This window comes from Apaloderma vittatum, unplaced genomic scaffold (assembly GCF_000703405.1).
Source record: "Apaloderma vittatum isolate BGI_N311 unplaced genomic scaffold, ASM70340v1 scaffold20279, whole genome shotgun sequence".
Lineage (NCBI taxonomy): Eukaryota > Metazoa > Chordata > Aves > Trogoniformes > Trogonidae > Apaloderma > Apaloderma vittatum.
In genome coordinates, this window is record NW_009733733.1 from 4518 (window position 1) to 20683 (window position 16166).

Sequence of the window (16166 nt, forward strand, 5' to 3'; positions counted from 1 at the left end):
TACGCTGGCTCGAGGGCACACAGAGAAAAGCAGTTACAGGGACAGGGCGATCCTGAGGTTACTCCCCGACCACCTGCAGAAGCCCCTACACGTGACCCAAAGACTGCCAGGGCGTAGGCAGATGGGAAGCAAGCAAAGAGCGCCAGGCCGAGCTCCTCAGTGCTCTGCAGAGAACTAACGCCGCAGTCCTTAAGCAGGAGCAGCCGCCAGGCATGTCCCAACGAGGGGAGATTGTTCCCCCTCGACGAAGAATGTGGATGCAGGCTCGGGGCAATCCCAGCTGAGGAAGAGGGACCAGCCAGAAATGATGGCGCGGTGGGGATTTTACTGCCTCTCAGCTTGTTCTGCGGGAAGATGGGCAGTGTCAGGCAAAGGGAAAAAAGACCACATTGCCGGAGTCGAGATCTTTGAACAGCAAGAGAAGCTCTTGCCTCGTGCCCAAAGGTTATGGCTTTGGAAAGCTGACCGCTAGGCCTCTGTGGTGTTCGTCCTCATGTCCTTAAAGCACGGGTCGTGCCTGCCCACACGTCGCTTACTGGTGCATTTTCTGTGCTGCGGCTCGGAAGTGCCCTCGCTGGGCTGAGGCTGCGAAACGGGAGGTTCCCCGCTGCTCTTACTCACAAACACGGCAGGGATCTTCGAAAAAAGTTCCACGCCTCGTTCCCCGCGCTTGTCTTGCCGGCAGCTTTTCTTTTTTACCTTGTGCCCAGAACACAGATTCTTCTTCCGTTCACCTCTGGGATTGTCTGTGGACAAGGGACAGTGTTGAGGGTTCCTTGAGTTGTTTTTAGGAGGCTCGTGAAGGACTGTGCTCCCGAGGCGACTCTGAGCCACAGGAATCTCATCCGTGGATTCGGCGGACTCCGAGTGACAGTCAGCCGAGGGTCCCACCCCCTCTACGGAGCCGATGCTGTGGGAGGGGACAGTAGCTCTGAGAGGAAAAGCTGGCACCGAGAGGCGAAGCCGGTGGGAAGATGAGGCAGCAGCAAAAAAGGAAACTCTACACATGAAAAGAAAGCGAGAAAAAGGCTGAAGGAGAGGGAGGGGAAGATCCCGCAGCCCCACAGAGACAACGACAAGCCCAGCAACTCTGCTAATGGCTGATCTACTGGTGTTACAGAGAGTCCACCCAAAATTAAAACATGAAAATACACAGAACTCTATTCTCAGCAGCTTACCCAACTCTGATCATTTTAAGAGTTATCTCCGAGCGCCCAGAAGTACTCATTTTCCCTTTGTAGGCAAGTTAACTTTCTGCTAGTACTGGGTTTTCACACCATATTTCATTTCTGCGTGTCAGCAATGAGAAACCCAGTCCAGAAGCAGAGAAGCCAACTGGTGCACTCTCACCTGACTGGGGATCCGGGAAAGAAGGCCAAGGTGCAGCATGTGGTTTAGACCCGCTGTCCATCGCTGAGGAAGCAGCTTTATGAGTCCTCTTTCTTCTTTTCTTCTGTCGCTGTGAAAGCAAGTGGCCCCAGAGAAGGGAAGCGGCTTCATCAGCCCAAAGCAGTAAGTCCTTTTTTTTAAATTGCTACCTCTTTTTAATTCCTCCTCTTTTCAATAATGAGCATTTAGTATGACCAAAGGCCAAGAATATTTGATAGTTTAAGACTGAATTACGATAAAACGATGATGGAGAATGGGTATTTAATGAACACATTTTTTATCTTCGTGTACCTTTAAGCTGTGATCTCATATAGCTGGAGCATGTATGAGATACTGGTGAAAGAACACATTTGTAGAGTCATATTAGAAGAGAGGCCCAAAAGTCACACCACACAGGACATGCCAAGAGAGAGACAGCTCTTGTCTGATACACAATTAAAGCTCAAAAAGAGTTTTTCTTATCCTTTAGATGACAAGGCTTTGATTATAAGCTTGGAGGAAAGGAGGAGAACACCACTACCTGTGGTTTGAGCAAGGCAGGAGATAATCCAGACCTAGATACAACTGTCATCTCCACACACGTCATCCTTTCCCGGGCAGAAGCTTTAACATCTGTATTTGAACGTATAAACTGTTGGATTTTGCTCTTCAGAAATGAAGAGGCACTAAATCTGCTGCTTACCTGAGAAGGGACTGCGAAGTGGAGAGATGGGAGGTCAGGGGAAGGACTCTGTCCAAGCTCAGCTTCCTCATCACGGATGTAGAGCTGAGAGAAGCTAAAACGTGCAGCAGACAAACGAGACGATTCCCTTAGATGAGGCTTAACCCCAATGCCCACAGATATTAAACCAGCCCAACCAAAGCATCCTCTGCCCTGCAGAGCATTCCCAGCAAAACCCCCGGGTAAGTCTTCCTGAGAGACTGTACAAAAATAGGAAGGGTTTCCTCTCCCTTTCCTGGGGACACGAGTTAATAGGCAAGGATTAATTAAGAGGTGAGGATGCCGTTTTCCCCAGGAGCCCTTGCCTGTGTTATATATTTTGCTGTTGCAAACAACAACCTGAAATCATGTAACTGTAATGAGCTCAGCACAGGAAATCCGGGACAAATCAGGCAGCTTTAAAGGAATCTTAATATAAAACAGGAGTGTTCTAGGGAAGATATTTTCTCATGGGAGGCGAGGCAAGTACTCCTGAAGGTATTTACCTGCCTGAACCGCAAAGATTTCCATGTGCCTTGGTCAAAACATCCACATGCTTTGCTCCCTATCCTCCCAAGGACTTTTGTCTTAGGGTCCCATCAATGACAACTTCCCATCCACCACACATGCTGCTGGGAGACTCTTACCTATGACTTGACTCACCTTTTTCCTGAAGTCACTGTTGAGAATTCCTCCACTTGAATACCAGGGTCTGTATATCCCAGGTTACCCTGGGAAACAAAGTTGGCCTCCTGAAAAAGAAAAATTTGAAAAATTAACATTTTCAGACCAATCTGGATACAGAGCGAAGGGAGAGTTTCACAAGAGACATGTCCTCTTTCTCATTCCTCAGCCACGAGCGAGACATTTTCTGTCCTCACAGCTGAAACTCAGCACGAGTCTGTTGCTTAAGGAGATGGAAAACCAAGATTGAGACAATTAGAAGGCCCTGACTGAGACAACTAGAAGGCCCTGATTCACTCATTTAGTCCAATCAGTATTTCATGACACTCGAAATCAAATCCAAGCACCTTTCCAGAGACCAGCTTAATCATTTCTTGGGAGCACGCTCAAAGACATCACTTAAAGGTTCCCATTAGTTGTACAGTCCAGTCATAGGAACTAGGCAGTGAACGGCAAAAACGTCTTTTAACTTCAAAAAGCTTAGACAAGCTCACCAAGACCTATTTGTCTGAACAGCCAAAATGTCAAAGCTGGACATCCCACGAATGGGTTCCTGAGAGATCCTAGACTTCAACTAATTCCTAAATAAAAGAGTAGCACAGTTGAGGCGAAGTCTGGTGATGATACTCCTTTACATGAGGCAACAAAAAAATAAATGGAAGCCAACTGCAAAAGGGTTGCAGGAAATTTTTGCAATATGGACTTACGGGGCGATGAAACAGCAACAAAATGCAATGTTGCTGGATGTGAAGATATAAAGTGACGCGTGCGGGAAAAGCTGCATGTTTCCAGTGGCAGCCAAGAAATCATTTCAGGTGATGGGAATGAAAAGGAAAGGCAAAAAGAAGAGAATAGAAAATAGTTACTGAATAAATTCATCGGCAGCCTGGACACCGGCTTCTCTGAATGCTGCAGGTGCTGAACAGTACGTGGATTTGAGAAGGAAGGAGAAAAGTTTCTGTGAGACACCAGCAAATGCAAAAACCCTCCCGTGCTCCAGCAAGACCCTGACACACGGTGCCAAGCACTGGGAGAGGGCACTGCGGGCTGCGGCTCCCGCTCTGTTTCTCAAGGTCTCTCTTTCTCAGCGTCAGGGCTGGCACGTTTGTCTGGTCAACTTTGGCCAGCCTTCCGCACGCGCCAGGAGAGACACTTCCCAAATTCCCAGTTGCTTTGGAGCATCTTGGCACCAGTGTCGAGTCACGGTACTCCAGGCGATGGTTAAATAAGAGAGTTGCCAAACCGGGGAGACTTCAGGATTGCGGTGTTTTGTAATAGGTCTTGTAAAGACCAAAAAAAAAAAAGAGGTGGAGAGGAATTTGCAGGTGTTTTATAGGTGGTAACATCACATTTGAAGGGAACTGCCTTAGCAATCCCAAGCGTTAGAACTTTCAACTTGAGAACTGCACTAGTTAGATCTATTATAGGCAGAGTTTACTCAAGCACAGGATTAATAACCTGCAGAAACCAAACAGAGCTTGGAACTCAGATCATTGCTTGGCATCACCTGACCGCCACGTGTACATAAACATTTCCTCAAATCTCCTCAGGGGACAAAATTCTTGACGTTTGCATTCGGGCCCCGTGCACCTGAGTCATGAAGAAGGAGACCAGACGCGATCTGACGTCGCTGCGGGGAGATGCGGGTCTTTTCGAGGAGGGCGCGGCGCGGTTGCGGCAGGAGATATCCTCATCAGACTGAAAACCATCAGGATTCAACATCCACAGCATCTACAAACATGACTGCCGGGCTGGCGTTTCAAACGAGATTAATAAAGGATGCACCTTGAGAATATCATGAACGACTTCTTCTCGAGCAGGGAACGAAAGAGCTTTTTAATTCCATTTCGTTCACTTCAGCCTTCTATAAATTATGTAGAACCAAAGCAACCTCCTAAAAGAAAGTAAATCACTCGAGCCGGCTGGCAAAAGCAAACGGAAGAAGGCTCGATCAGCAGAAAACAAGCTGAGGGTGAAGACCAGGTTCGTTTCCAGCAGCCGTTGGAAGAGCGAAGCAATAGCGAAGGTGTGAGGGAAGCTGACTAAAATCTGTGTTTACTAGTGAAAATCAAACCTCGCCCACCTGAACCGGTGTCCAAAGCAAGCTCAGATGTGAACACACAAGAAAATAAAATCACCTCCCAGCCGGCCTCATTCCAAAAGCCAGCTCCCTGGTGTGAATGCAATTAGGGGTTAAAGCATCATTTTTGGTTTAGTTTCTATTTCTTCGGGCTGCTCTGCAACTGCCTACAGAAAAAGAACAGATTTGTTACTTGCACATGCTGCTTCAGGTATAATAATAGAGGCAAAAGCTTTACATGTTCAACTGTTTTGCATTTTTTGTGCCATCTGAACTCCCTCAAGCGTGCAAAATTAGGGCTTTTTTTACTTTGTGCACATCCTGCGAAGGATTTGACAAGCACATAAGAATCTTTGAACCTGAGCAAGAATCTCTGAACCTGAACACAGCCAAAAGGCGAACAGGGAAAACCGAAGCCAAAATCAACACCCAAGCTTGAATAAGGGTCAAAAAAACAAGGATTAAAGGGGAAATACACGTTTCTGCTTAGGCCCTGGAATGAAGGAACAGTTAAAACAAAAGCGGGAAGAGAACAATTTCCATTTTATGGATGGACTACAAAGGATTCCTGTGTTCAAGCTGAAGAAGGCTGCAGTCAGCCCAGCTTACAAAAGGCGAGTCACTCTGGGTGCTCCTCCTCCAACCTATTTGTTTGTGTTTATCTCCGGTTGCTACGCGAGAAACAAGGAAAATCTGGTGGGTTCACGTTTTTTCTTCACAACGCTACCGGGCATCATCCAGCTTTTCCCGTTCCCCGAGGTCCTGATTGCAGCCCTGGAAGGCAGAACTCCCTTTTCACCCTCGCTGCTTCAAATTAAACAACGTTCACACGTTATCCAGATAAAACACCAGCACAGACGGGAGGACGTCACCGAACGGCTCCGTCTCGCACACGGAGGCCACCCCATCGAAATAGATTTTCGGCATCGATCGGAACTCGGTAACTAGGAAGCGATCAGAGCCGGCGCTTTGTTATTGTTTTAATTGTCATGAGAAGTGAAGCTCCGTGAGACCACACGCCAAATATTTTTGTTGTTATGGAAACCCCGGTGTAAACTGAAAGTTCAACTTTTCCGAGGCCGTGAAAAAAAATGCGTATGAAAAGCTGGGGTCTTCGTGTTATACACAAAGAGCTCCCTCGCCCCTTTGCTTCGATAGGAAAAAAACAATTTATGAGTCCCAGTATCTCTACACAAAATATCCAGATGAAGCTTAGATTTCATTGATTTCTTGCAAAACCTGATTGCATAGTAGGTAACTTGCACAAAACTAAAAGTTACAGGGAAGGGCAGAATAATTCAGACTAGGGAGAATTTCTGGAAGCTTCTAGTCCAGCCCCTCGTTAAAGCCAGCACAGAAATTGTCCAGCTGAATTTTGAGTAACGCCAGGGTCAGAGCTGCCTTGCAGCAAAACAAATCACTCTGACCCTCTCCATTCATAGCGGATTATACAGGAGTGTGAGAGCATTAGGGAGCTTGTAGAACTCTTTCGGCAGAGATACAGATCAACACCACAGTAAGGACAAGGACCCTTTTTAGCACTAAGTAGCTCAATTCAAAGAAAAGCAACTACCTGGGTCCTTCCTGAACCCAATTGCTGCCCTCTTCCTTCTCAAGATGGCTTAAACTATCGGCATTATTAGTCACAACAGGACCCTTCTCACTCTTCAGTCGCCTTCCTCCATGCTGACCCAGCCGTTTCGGTGACTGCTTGGTGAACCAAAATGGGGAGGGAGCTGGTCCAGCTCGACACGAGCTCAACTATATTTTTTTTAAATGAAATTCTTACCCAGATGAGCTCCCCCGCCCTGCTCGCTGTGTGACTGTAACGAACAGCTGCGCTGGCAGAAGAGGACAGATAGCGCAGGGCCCAAAACGAGCGGTGGAGGAAGAGAGTGGGTGAGATGGATTCCTCGGAGAGCAGCACTTGCTTATGCCTGAAGCATTCATCGAATCACAGGCCTTACGCTCCTTCACATCCTACTCAACTCCCCCAAAGAACCTCTAAAGTCTTCCCTTCACAACAGCCTCTGACCTTTGGAGCTGTTGATGAGAAATGGACTGGAAGTACAAGGAGTACCTGACTGGGTCTCATTTGGGAAGGACAAGACTCCTGTTGCTTGTCCACTTCTTTCGCCTCTTGCTGGGGACGCTGCTGCAGGATGTACTCGTACGTAGTCAATTTATTCCACACTGGGAGGAAAGAAGGAGAGGTGTCAGCGCAGGAAAAGCACTCCCTGATTACACTTATCAAATATAAAATCAAATAGTACCTATAAACATGAAACTCTTAAGCCCAAAGTACCTTAGCTCTGCATATCCATGTCCTTTTTCATCATCATCACGACCCTTTCTCATAGTCCCACTATTCTTCTAGAGCCTCATATACGTGCTACAAACTTCCACCCTGCAGTCACTTGTTCAGCTCGTTTCAGAGCAAATCAATTATTCAAACCCAGTAAGAGCAAACCTGTATCACACAGAAAGCTCAGTGAACAGCAAAAGGTACGTGACGCTAAACGGAGAGAAGAAATTCAGCAGGTTAACGTGTCCTGTAGAGGAGATTGAGACGCTTCATGAGCGAGCACTAATCGTCCAACTTGCCTGGTGCCACACAGATGCGGTCAGAGTTTACAAGTGCCTGAGTTTATGTGCTCTTAAGGTCGTCCCCTCTCAAAACACATCTGCTTCCACGAACGACCAAAAGCACGTGACATTTCTGAGCAGCCCGCTTTCTTCACGAGATCCAAAACATTAGGAGGATCCAAAACTCGAGACATTCCTCCCACGATGATCCTGTTACGGTATTTATTAGAGCACAGATCCCAGAAATGGATGCTGAAGGTTTTTTAGTGCACGGCCTGGCAGTTGTCCTTCCTTTTGAGCAGCAGCACAGCAGTTAAAGCAGATGTCAACTCCAGAATAAAATCCCTCCTCCACCTGAAAACATCAGTATCAGTAACATCTTACTTCTCAAAATCACGCCCTAAACACACAACCGCTCCACAGGGAAGCGGAGGAGAGCACAGGAGAAGGTGTCCCTCCTGTTAAAGCAATAACCTCACGAAGAAATAAGAATTCCAGATCCATTTGGCCAGGAAGACAGAGCGTAAAAACGAATGCACTTAACAAGGATGGCGCAGGATGCTGGCAAACGCTCCTAGAATGGTACTGCATGCTTTATTCGCGAAATAGAACATTGCTTCGGAAGCAAAGAGCTAGAAACCCTTTTTAATTTCGGGCTTGTTGGTTTCTGAATACTTAACAGCGGAACTTTTAAAATACTCTGAGCTATTTAGTTAAAAAATACTGCAGCTGTCTGGCTGCAGCACACACTGTGCAATACATAACCACTGCCTGAGAAAATCCCGTACACTATCCTATATTCCTTACTATTTTTTTTTTTTCATTCTACTTACTATTGGCCTCTGAGGATTGAAGGGAAAAAAATAAACCCCCTCCCTCCAAGCTTCTGAAGTGCCACGCTTCACTGAATGCCTCTAGAACTGAGTCTCAACCCAGACTGGCAATTTTGAATACATGGACCTACTATTTCGAGAATAACTTCCTTCCTTCCTTTTGAGCGACAGCAATGAGTAATTAAAACGAGGACGGCAATTTCGAAAATTCCAGCGCGCTCCTAACAAAACTAGATTCTAAAACTTTCAAAGTCATACCTGACTTGAGCCAGGTTTGGGGTTTTTTTAATGTTATACCACTCCTAGGGGGGCTATTATCTCTCTGTAACTTCCCTATTTAAAACCATAAAGGTTTATGAAGAAACACTTGTGAACAATAACTACATTTTAACTGGTAAACTGGAATTCTAGTCCCAAAAGTTGGTTCCTTCCAGCACTGTTTAATTTAAAGCATTCAGATGAGGCTACTGGCAATTACAGGTGCGAAAGGAGAGTTTAAACCAGACACGCTTTCCCCGTTTCCCAGTTCTAAGCGTCACGCACGCTCAACAAACGTCTACTAAAAGAGGACAAAAGAGCACCCCAAGCGACAAAAAAAAAATCCCCCAAACCCTGCGGAAAAACAGTGGAAGATCCGCACGTTTCTGTCAGACAAGGGGAAAAAAGCCTGTCTTTATCCTAAGGAGGGAGCACCCTCTTCTGGAAGTTGGACATAAAGACAGGATAAATACTGCGCAGGACTAAACTGACTAATCCTTTCTTTCTCATCCAAAAGAAACGTTCCTGGAGGGGCCTCAGCTTTGTTAGGCTTTTAAGTCTTTTGGCAGTGCCAGATCGACCTTCAAAATCTCCAGGCATCGCCATTAAACCCAGCAAAGTCCCACCGGGAAAGCAAAAATTGCAGCGTGACCGAATTTCAGTTAAAAGAGGCTGGAAAAGGAAAACAAGGGCCGACAACCTCACCGACTGCGACGTCAGGAATGCTCACCCATCCGACGCTACGCTTCAGCAGAGCAACTGTTGCATTTCTGGACCCGCGCTGGTTTGTGCTGACCTAGTTTGCGTTGGCATCCACGTTGCTGTCAATCGACAACCGAAAAAATCCATCCAAGGATCCTCTGTAACCGCTGTCCTCATTTCTCTTACACCACATCCCTTCTCCCTTAGTTTTGGCACCCCCGACTGCCGCAAGCGTTAAGATCTTTTCTCATCGTGATTTACGTCAGACAGCCAAACAGCATTGGCTCCATTTTAGATGATGGCTGAAATAAGGTTTTTGATGCCGTCGGTACATAAATAAACATAAATATCCCTTCCTGACACAGCAATGAGCAGGAGAGGAAATGAGGAGCCTTTCTGAAAAGCTCTGAATGCCACAAGTCTTTCTGCGTCCATACGGTACAACTTCCATCAAGTGACCTTGACGTCAGGTCTTCTATCAGAAATTGAGATCAAACCCCAAATTTTTCACCAATCTCGCACAACGGGTGTAGATTTGTAACACTGGTGAACACAGCGGGAACGCGGAACGAGCAGAAGCAGCTCAAGGAAAAAGAAAAATAAAGGGAGGTGGACGACAGGAATACCTACTGAGATAGATGTGGAAGGTCAAGAGGTGGCCAAGGAGGATCACGGTCATTAGGCTCAGAAGAATAAAAATTCCAGCTGTGACCAAAATAGCAGATGCCCGGGTCTCAACGGGAGCTGCAGGAAGAAACACAAACCAGCGGTCCGTGTGGTTCTTCAGAGCTGCAAAACAAACAGAGCTGGAGGTAAGCAGGTTGTCCAGGCGTTAAATATCTCTAACTAAACTTTACAGCTGGGAATATCGGTAACTCAAAAGGAGCTGCAGACCCATTATGTGGCGGAGGGCTAAGAAATCTGACGCCTGCGAAGCTTTTAGGAAGAGCAATTAGCTCGGTAAGGAAAGCCATTCCACTCAGCCAAGCAGAGATACTCTCACAGAAACAGAGAACCGAAGACGTAAGGAACAAAGTCCCTCCCCGGAATCCAATCCCTAATCCATATGTCGTATCAATATCCCGTATCGGTATCTGGCCGATTCACAGGATGCTCAACCGAAGCACTGCGAGTACCATCAAAGTGCCGGTCGGAGCGAAGCGTCGCGGGGTCAACGAAGAACTCCACAAAGACATAGCAAGCGATGAGCAGCAGGAGCCCGAGGCCCAGGATGGCAGACAGCACGCTATTCAAGAAGAGCCTGTCGAAAAGGGGAGAAATCTGAGCGGCTCCAATAACATCGCAGAATCCTAGAACTGTCAGGGTTGGAAGGGGTCTTAAAGATCATCCAGTTCCAACCCCCCGCCATGGGCAGGGACATCCCCCACGAGCTCAGGCTGCCCAGAGCCCCATCCAGCCTGGCCTGAAAAACTCCCAGGGATGGGGCTGCCACCCCCTCTCTGGGCAACCTGTGCCAGGGTCTCCCCACCCTCAGGGGGACAGAACTTCTTCCTCACGTCCCATCTGAATCCATCACACACACAATTCAAAATCCCAGCCTCTACTGAAGATGGAGATGTGGAGCTAGCCCAAATCAGCTTTCTTACACTTGTGGTAGATACCGGTGAACAGATTTGTTACCCTGAGGGACTAAATGGTCGTCCCTTAGGGCAACCACGGTGACAAAAGAGCCAAGTGTATCTAGGCCAGACAAAGGGCTCCCTGCACAAAACCTGACGGCAGCATAACGTGGCACCCGGCAGCAACAACTCTTTGCTCCTCACATGGCTTTAGGGCAGGAAGAGGACTATTGCAGAGAAGCAACACCAGTGATAGCCTGCTTCTTTATCTCAAACCTGGCACAGAGCAGGGGTGCTGCTGTAACCTCTGCCAGCTGGCAAGTCTTGTAAGGAAAGCACGCGGGCTGGCTGCAGGATGTTTCAGAGACGGCAACAGCACGACCGCGCTTCTATTCCCACTCCAGCTTTCGGAAGCATTAAGGACACGCAGTTAACAGCCCATAAGCTTCTCCTGACGCCAAATAACACGATGGTGTTTTCTGGTTTTACTCATAGATGTTTAGCTACAAAATTCTAAGTGTAGGATTCTTATCCCTGGTTAACGTGAACGCCGTAACCACGCGTGCATTTTCCATCTGTTTTTCTCATGGCTGATTTTTCTTCAGCCGGGGTCTGAAAGAAAAGCAGTTCCGTGCGTGCGAGCACAGATCAGGCTAAGATTCTTGGGAAGAGAAGTGACATTATTGACGCGGTGCTGCGCTCCTGACACAATGCCAGGCTCTTACCAGTAATTCCTCTCTCCCACACAGTTGTTGAGCCATTTGCAGTGGTGATCAAAGCCACACACACACTTGTTGCAAGTTCCACAGTGCTTCGACTTGGCGCTCCTGCCAAAGAAAAGGTGGCGTTAGCGTGGCAGTCCTTACCAGCTCGTTACCGGGACTTTCCAGTGACTCAAATCCCAGGGGATACAGCAGCAGAGATCCTGCTAACAGTGAGGAAGCTCTCTCCATCAGGAATGCTTCAACATATCGCTGGACCACAGCGCCAAACACTTCAAAATGCGACTCTGAACGCGCTGCGCCGTTTCTAATTTGGAGATCACCAATTTCCTATCTGAAACCCTTTCAGCAGTTCCAGAAGCCCAAGAAATATCAGCACATACAAGTTGCACATTGTTAGGTCAAACACCAAGGTCCAAATAACACAGAACAGTACAGACCCCTCCACACATGGGAGTAATTAACTAAAAAAACCACAGAACCACGCTCACATTTGATGGTGGGCACCTGCCAGACCAGCTGCCCCTTGAAATGGGATGAGGTTTAACTCATGCTACGGAGCTCCGGGGGCTCAATTCCACTCTTAGAGTCCAACACTAAAGACTAACGGTGAAGCGAAATGGTGAAGACGACGGCGTAGTAGAAGGAAAAGAGGAGGTACTTACACATCCACATCACAGACATGGCAATGATGGTTTTCAATGACATGCGCATGCTGGGTACGATTGAAGGTGGCCAGAGGCCCTAGATAGTTTTTTTCTCGCACATTTGCATCCGCGGGGTCAATGGAGACTGCAGTAAGATGAACAACTAAATGGTAGATAAAACACACTCCTGGACACTGGAGTACACGGTTAAGGATTGTACGAGCAACTTACAGCACGTAATTTTATATCCTTAATACACAAAGCCCACAGAGACGAGAGAGAAAAGGCTCCGAATTAGAAATCGCTACAGAACTAATAGCAGCACGTTAATCTGAGCTTTATTAACAGAGATATTTGTACTAAATATCCTCTCGAAAAAGGTAACTAAATCTCCAGGAACAACCCTCCTTCTTATATACTACTCTGCCTCACAGAAATGTCCTTCCCAGCACAGGAGTTATTTTTAAAAATGACTTTTACTTACCAGAACCTGACCTCACGTGCAGGCTCTTGATGTTAAGTCCACGTTTCTTACTCCACACAGACTCCTTGGAAAGGAAGGGCCAGTTAAGGCCGTGCGCACGCCCCTTCACAAGACCAAACTTCCAAGAAAGAAAAAAAGAAAGTCATATCAAGGAACCGGCACTGATCATATCCTGCTTTTCTTATCCTTAGTGGGAATCCCAAGGAAGAGCAGGCTCCTACTCAATTTACAGACGGAGGGTATCGGTACCCAGCATTTGCCACTGTTTCTGTTTAGATTCTTACTTCTAAATGCAGTAACGAGTCAGAGCAAATACACTTTAGCAGTACTTTTAACCAGACACCTGGAGTAAGTGCCAATATTTGGAAAGAATATACAAATATGTAAGAATAACGCAAATATAAAGCAGCAGCCCTGCAGGCCTGGAGTACCACTGAGCACGCCTGCAAAAATTAACCTTCTACTTGTTGTACACCCAGATGTGCCCATAATTGATCACGTTAAGGCTCACGGAAATTAGAGGAGGGTAGGAAGGAGAAAAAGGAGGTTTCTGAGAGGTCTTGCTGGCTGGAGGACTGACGATTGGTGCAGCAGAATGGGAAGGGATTTGCCTTTGACACAAAAGAGACATTAGTGCTTTGTTAACTGGTGGCAAAACTTTGGGATACACGAATCCGTTGAATTAGAGTGACTTCAGATTGAATTATGAAGATACTCGGTAGACAAACTCCTGACGTGTCAACCATGATAACACCAAGGATCTGGGTGAGGTAAGTAGATGAAAGACCACCATGAGCTGACAATATTAATGCCTACATCATGCAGGTGTAATGACAAAAGTAGCTTAAACATGCCAAAGGCTCCGCAGACATACATAATTTATACATCTGATTTATGTAGGTGTGTATCCCATCTCTTCAGAACTTTTCCCACCATTCTCTCTATACTATTTCTTGGTTACCTGGTTCTGCTACGAAAGCACTGAAGTGGCATCAAGCCACTCAGTCAATTCTGTTTTCACCAGGAAGGTGTTACTGGAGAGATGCCAAAAGCAAACGCTTGCTCACAAATTATAAACCCTCACCAGCTTCTCAAGCACTGAATTGAAAACCTCAGGACAGCCTCTTCCAGTCTGCTGCTCCCCAGACAATGCAGCACACGAGACAAGACACCTTCAGAGAACGAGCCCCTCGTCTGCTGATACTGCCCACATTTCGAGGACAGTTCCACATGTACTAAACCGCTGCCCCAGGCTTTCGCTCCTCTGAGGTTCACACTACACCACCTCGTCTTTCACTCACAGCTTTTTCTACTGAGGACAGGGGAGGCCCCTGAGAGAAGATCAACTGCCAGCTATCACAAGCAACCACACCGTATGACCATAAATAAAGCTGCTCTTCAAGACTCCTGCAGCCAGCACAGGGAGGTGTGGCTGCCCATGGAGGCAAAGCTGTTTGAGAAGGGTTTTTTTTCAGTACGCTTTCCCTCAAAGCCTGCAGCCCACTTGCAGAAGAATAATATAAAGCAGAGGAGACACAGAGGCAGAAGAGCCTCAGAGGCAAACACAGCAATGTTGACAGAGAGCAATGAAAGAGACAAGCAGAACATTGGTGACCTACCTAAAGTTGAAGGGCAGAGAGGATCCCAAAATAATTGGTTTTTATAGACAGAAGATTATGGTTATAGTTCAGAAAAAGGTTCCAGCTCAGCTGCTTTCTCCTACACTCTCTATGCTACCTAACAACTGTTTTTAGAAAAATCCCACCGATAGTTTGTTACAGCCCATGTCCTCCTCTTGACCAAAGGATACGATATAGCCGGCAGGCAGCCAGTGGCGGGGCAGCAGAGGAACGAGGACTCCGAAGCCAACCAGCGCAAAGAAGATGTACAGCAACCAGGCGATAACCTGGAAAAGGTGCAGAGGCCAACTCCAGCCATTCCTTCGAGCGCGGTGGACCTGCACCTCGGGAGCAGCTTCGCCCAAATTCTCCGGAGCTGTCTTATTTGGAGGTTTATTACAGATCATCATCTAAAGGAAAACAAAACATAAAAATACTGTGATACAAAAATATTGAGACTCGAAGCCCCAGTTCTGCAGACATGCTCCAAGAGGGACAGAAAGTCGGAGAGACGACACACCTGAGGAGAGACTTCTTTCCGCACAAGGGATTTGTGATCAATAGTAACAAAGGGGAAAAAAAACCAATTACACAGTCTAAAAGCAAGTGCTGATGTGGGTGTGAAACAACACGCCCTCCAAACTTTCAGCTCCAGGAAACTTGCAGGTTTTGCCAGTCTTTTGAGTGGCTGTAGCCCTAAATTGAGTAAAAAGAGCAAAAAGGGTACTTTGGTGGCAGTCTGGAGATGGATGCTGTGGTGTGAGGATGTGTTCCTGTCAGAATGCTGTTGTGGATGTCCTACACTGTTCTGGACTTCTGGCAGGAAAAAACAAAACTTCACCGCAAAGATGAGCTACAAACCACAACCTGGAAAATTCCTGTGATTTCTCTTTGCGCAACTGCTAAGAGCTCAGAAGCGATTTCTCCTTTTTCCGATTTGTGTTAGATTATCAACCGCTGCTTTTTCACTTGCCACGGAGCCAGGGTGAGCTTTTAGCAACAGAGAGTCTCGCATCAGCTCCAGCCAAAGGGCTGGAAAAGTCTTTTTGGGGCAACTGGTAGAGAAGTAGTGGGTAAGAATACAAAAGGATGGAATTTATGCTCATCAGCACGGCCTTATCAACCAGCAGGCTGGAAAAAAGAAAAAGAAAACATTTCCTACCTTCAGCCTTTGAAGAAATTAGCAGTATCTACCTGCATTCATAGTTTAAATTGCTACACGGCAAGTGGCTCATTAATGATGAGAAAGGATTACTAATCAGGTGATACTTTTCTCATTAGGTTGTTGAAAACTTGCCTGTGCACCAGCTCTTCTTGCATTTCCCTGACAACTCAACAGCTTCTCTTGCAGCTGACGCGCTGGTTACAAAAACATACAAATACAAACTGGGTGCAGAGTGGGTTGAGAGTAGCCCTGAAGAGAAGGGCTTGAGGGTCTTGATAGACAAGAAGCTCAACATGAGCCGATGCAGCCCAGAAGGCCAGCCCTGTCCTGGGATGCACTAAGAGGAGTGTGGCCAGCAGGGCAAGAGAGGGGATTCTCCCCCTTTGCTCTGCTCTGGTGAGCCCCCATCTTGAATCCTGCGTCCAGTTGTGGTGTCCCCACCGTAAGAGGGACGTGGATCTGTTGGAACAAGTCCAGAGGAGGCTGCAAAGATGACCCAGGGGCTGGAGCAGCTCTGCTGCGAGTTCAGGCTGAGGGAGCTGGGGTTGTTCAGCTGGAGAAGGCTCTGGGGGGACCTCATCCCTGCCTGCAGTGCCTGAAGGGACCTACAGGGAGGCTGGGGAGGGACTTTTTACAAGAGTGTCCATCGACAGGACAAGGGAAAATGGATTTAAGTTGAAGAAGAATGGGATCTTAGGAAGAAATTCCTCAGTGCGA

At 47.1% G+C, this 16166-nt stretch overlaps 1 protein-coding gene across 1 annotated transcript; it reads right to left on the bottom strand.

The window, feature by feature from the left end:
- Positions 1–468: 468 nt before the first annotated feature.
- Positions 469–14694, bottom strand: LOC104278911 (probable palmitoyltransferase ZDHHC1). The gene is made up of 10 exons (XM_009876029.1): positions 14476–14694; positions 12200–12375; positions 11538–11639; positions 10369–10493; positions 9863–10021; positions 6934–7046; positions 2753–2841; positions 2072–2165; positions 1351–1459; positions 469–746 (listed from the first exon to the last, which is right to left on the bottom strand). The coding sequence occupies exons 1-10, from the start codon at positions 14692–14694 to the stop codon at positions 469–471; spliced, it is 1464 nt and encodes a 487-aa protein (XP_009874331.1).
- Positions 14695–16166: the final 1472 nt, after the last annotated feature.

Coding starts and splice junctions, on each gene's coding strand:
- LOC104278911 (XM_009876029.1), bottom strand. CDS start 14,694: ATGATGATCTGTAATAAACCTCCAAATAAGACAGCTCCGGAGAATTTG. Junction 10,494..11,537: donor GTGGGAGAGAGGAATTACTG/GTAAGAGCCTGG, acceptor CCTTTTCGACAG/GCTCTTCTTGAATAGCGTGC. Junction 1,460..2,071: donor ACTTCGCAGTCCCTTCTCAG/GTAAGCAGCAGA, acceptor TTGCTTTCACAG/CGACAGAAGAAAAGAAGAAA.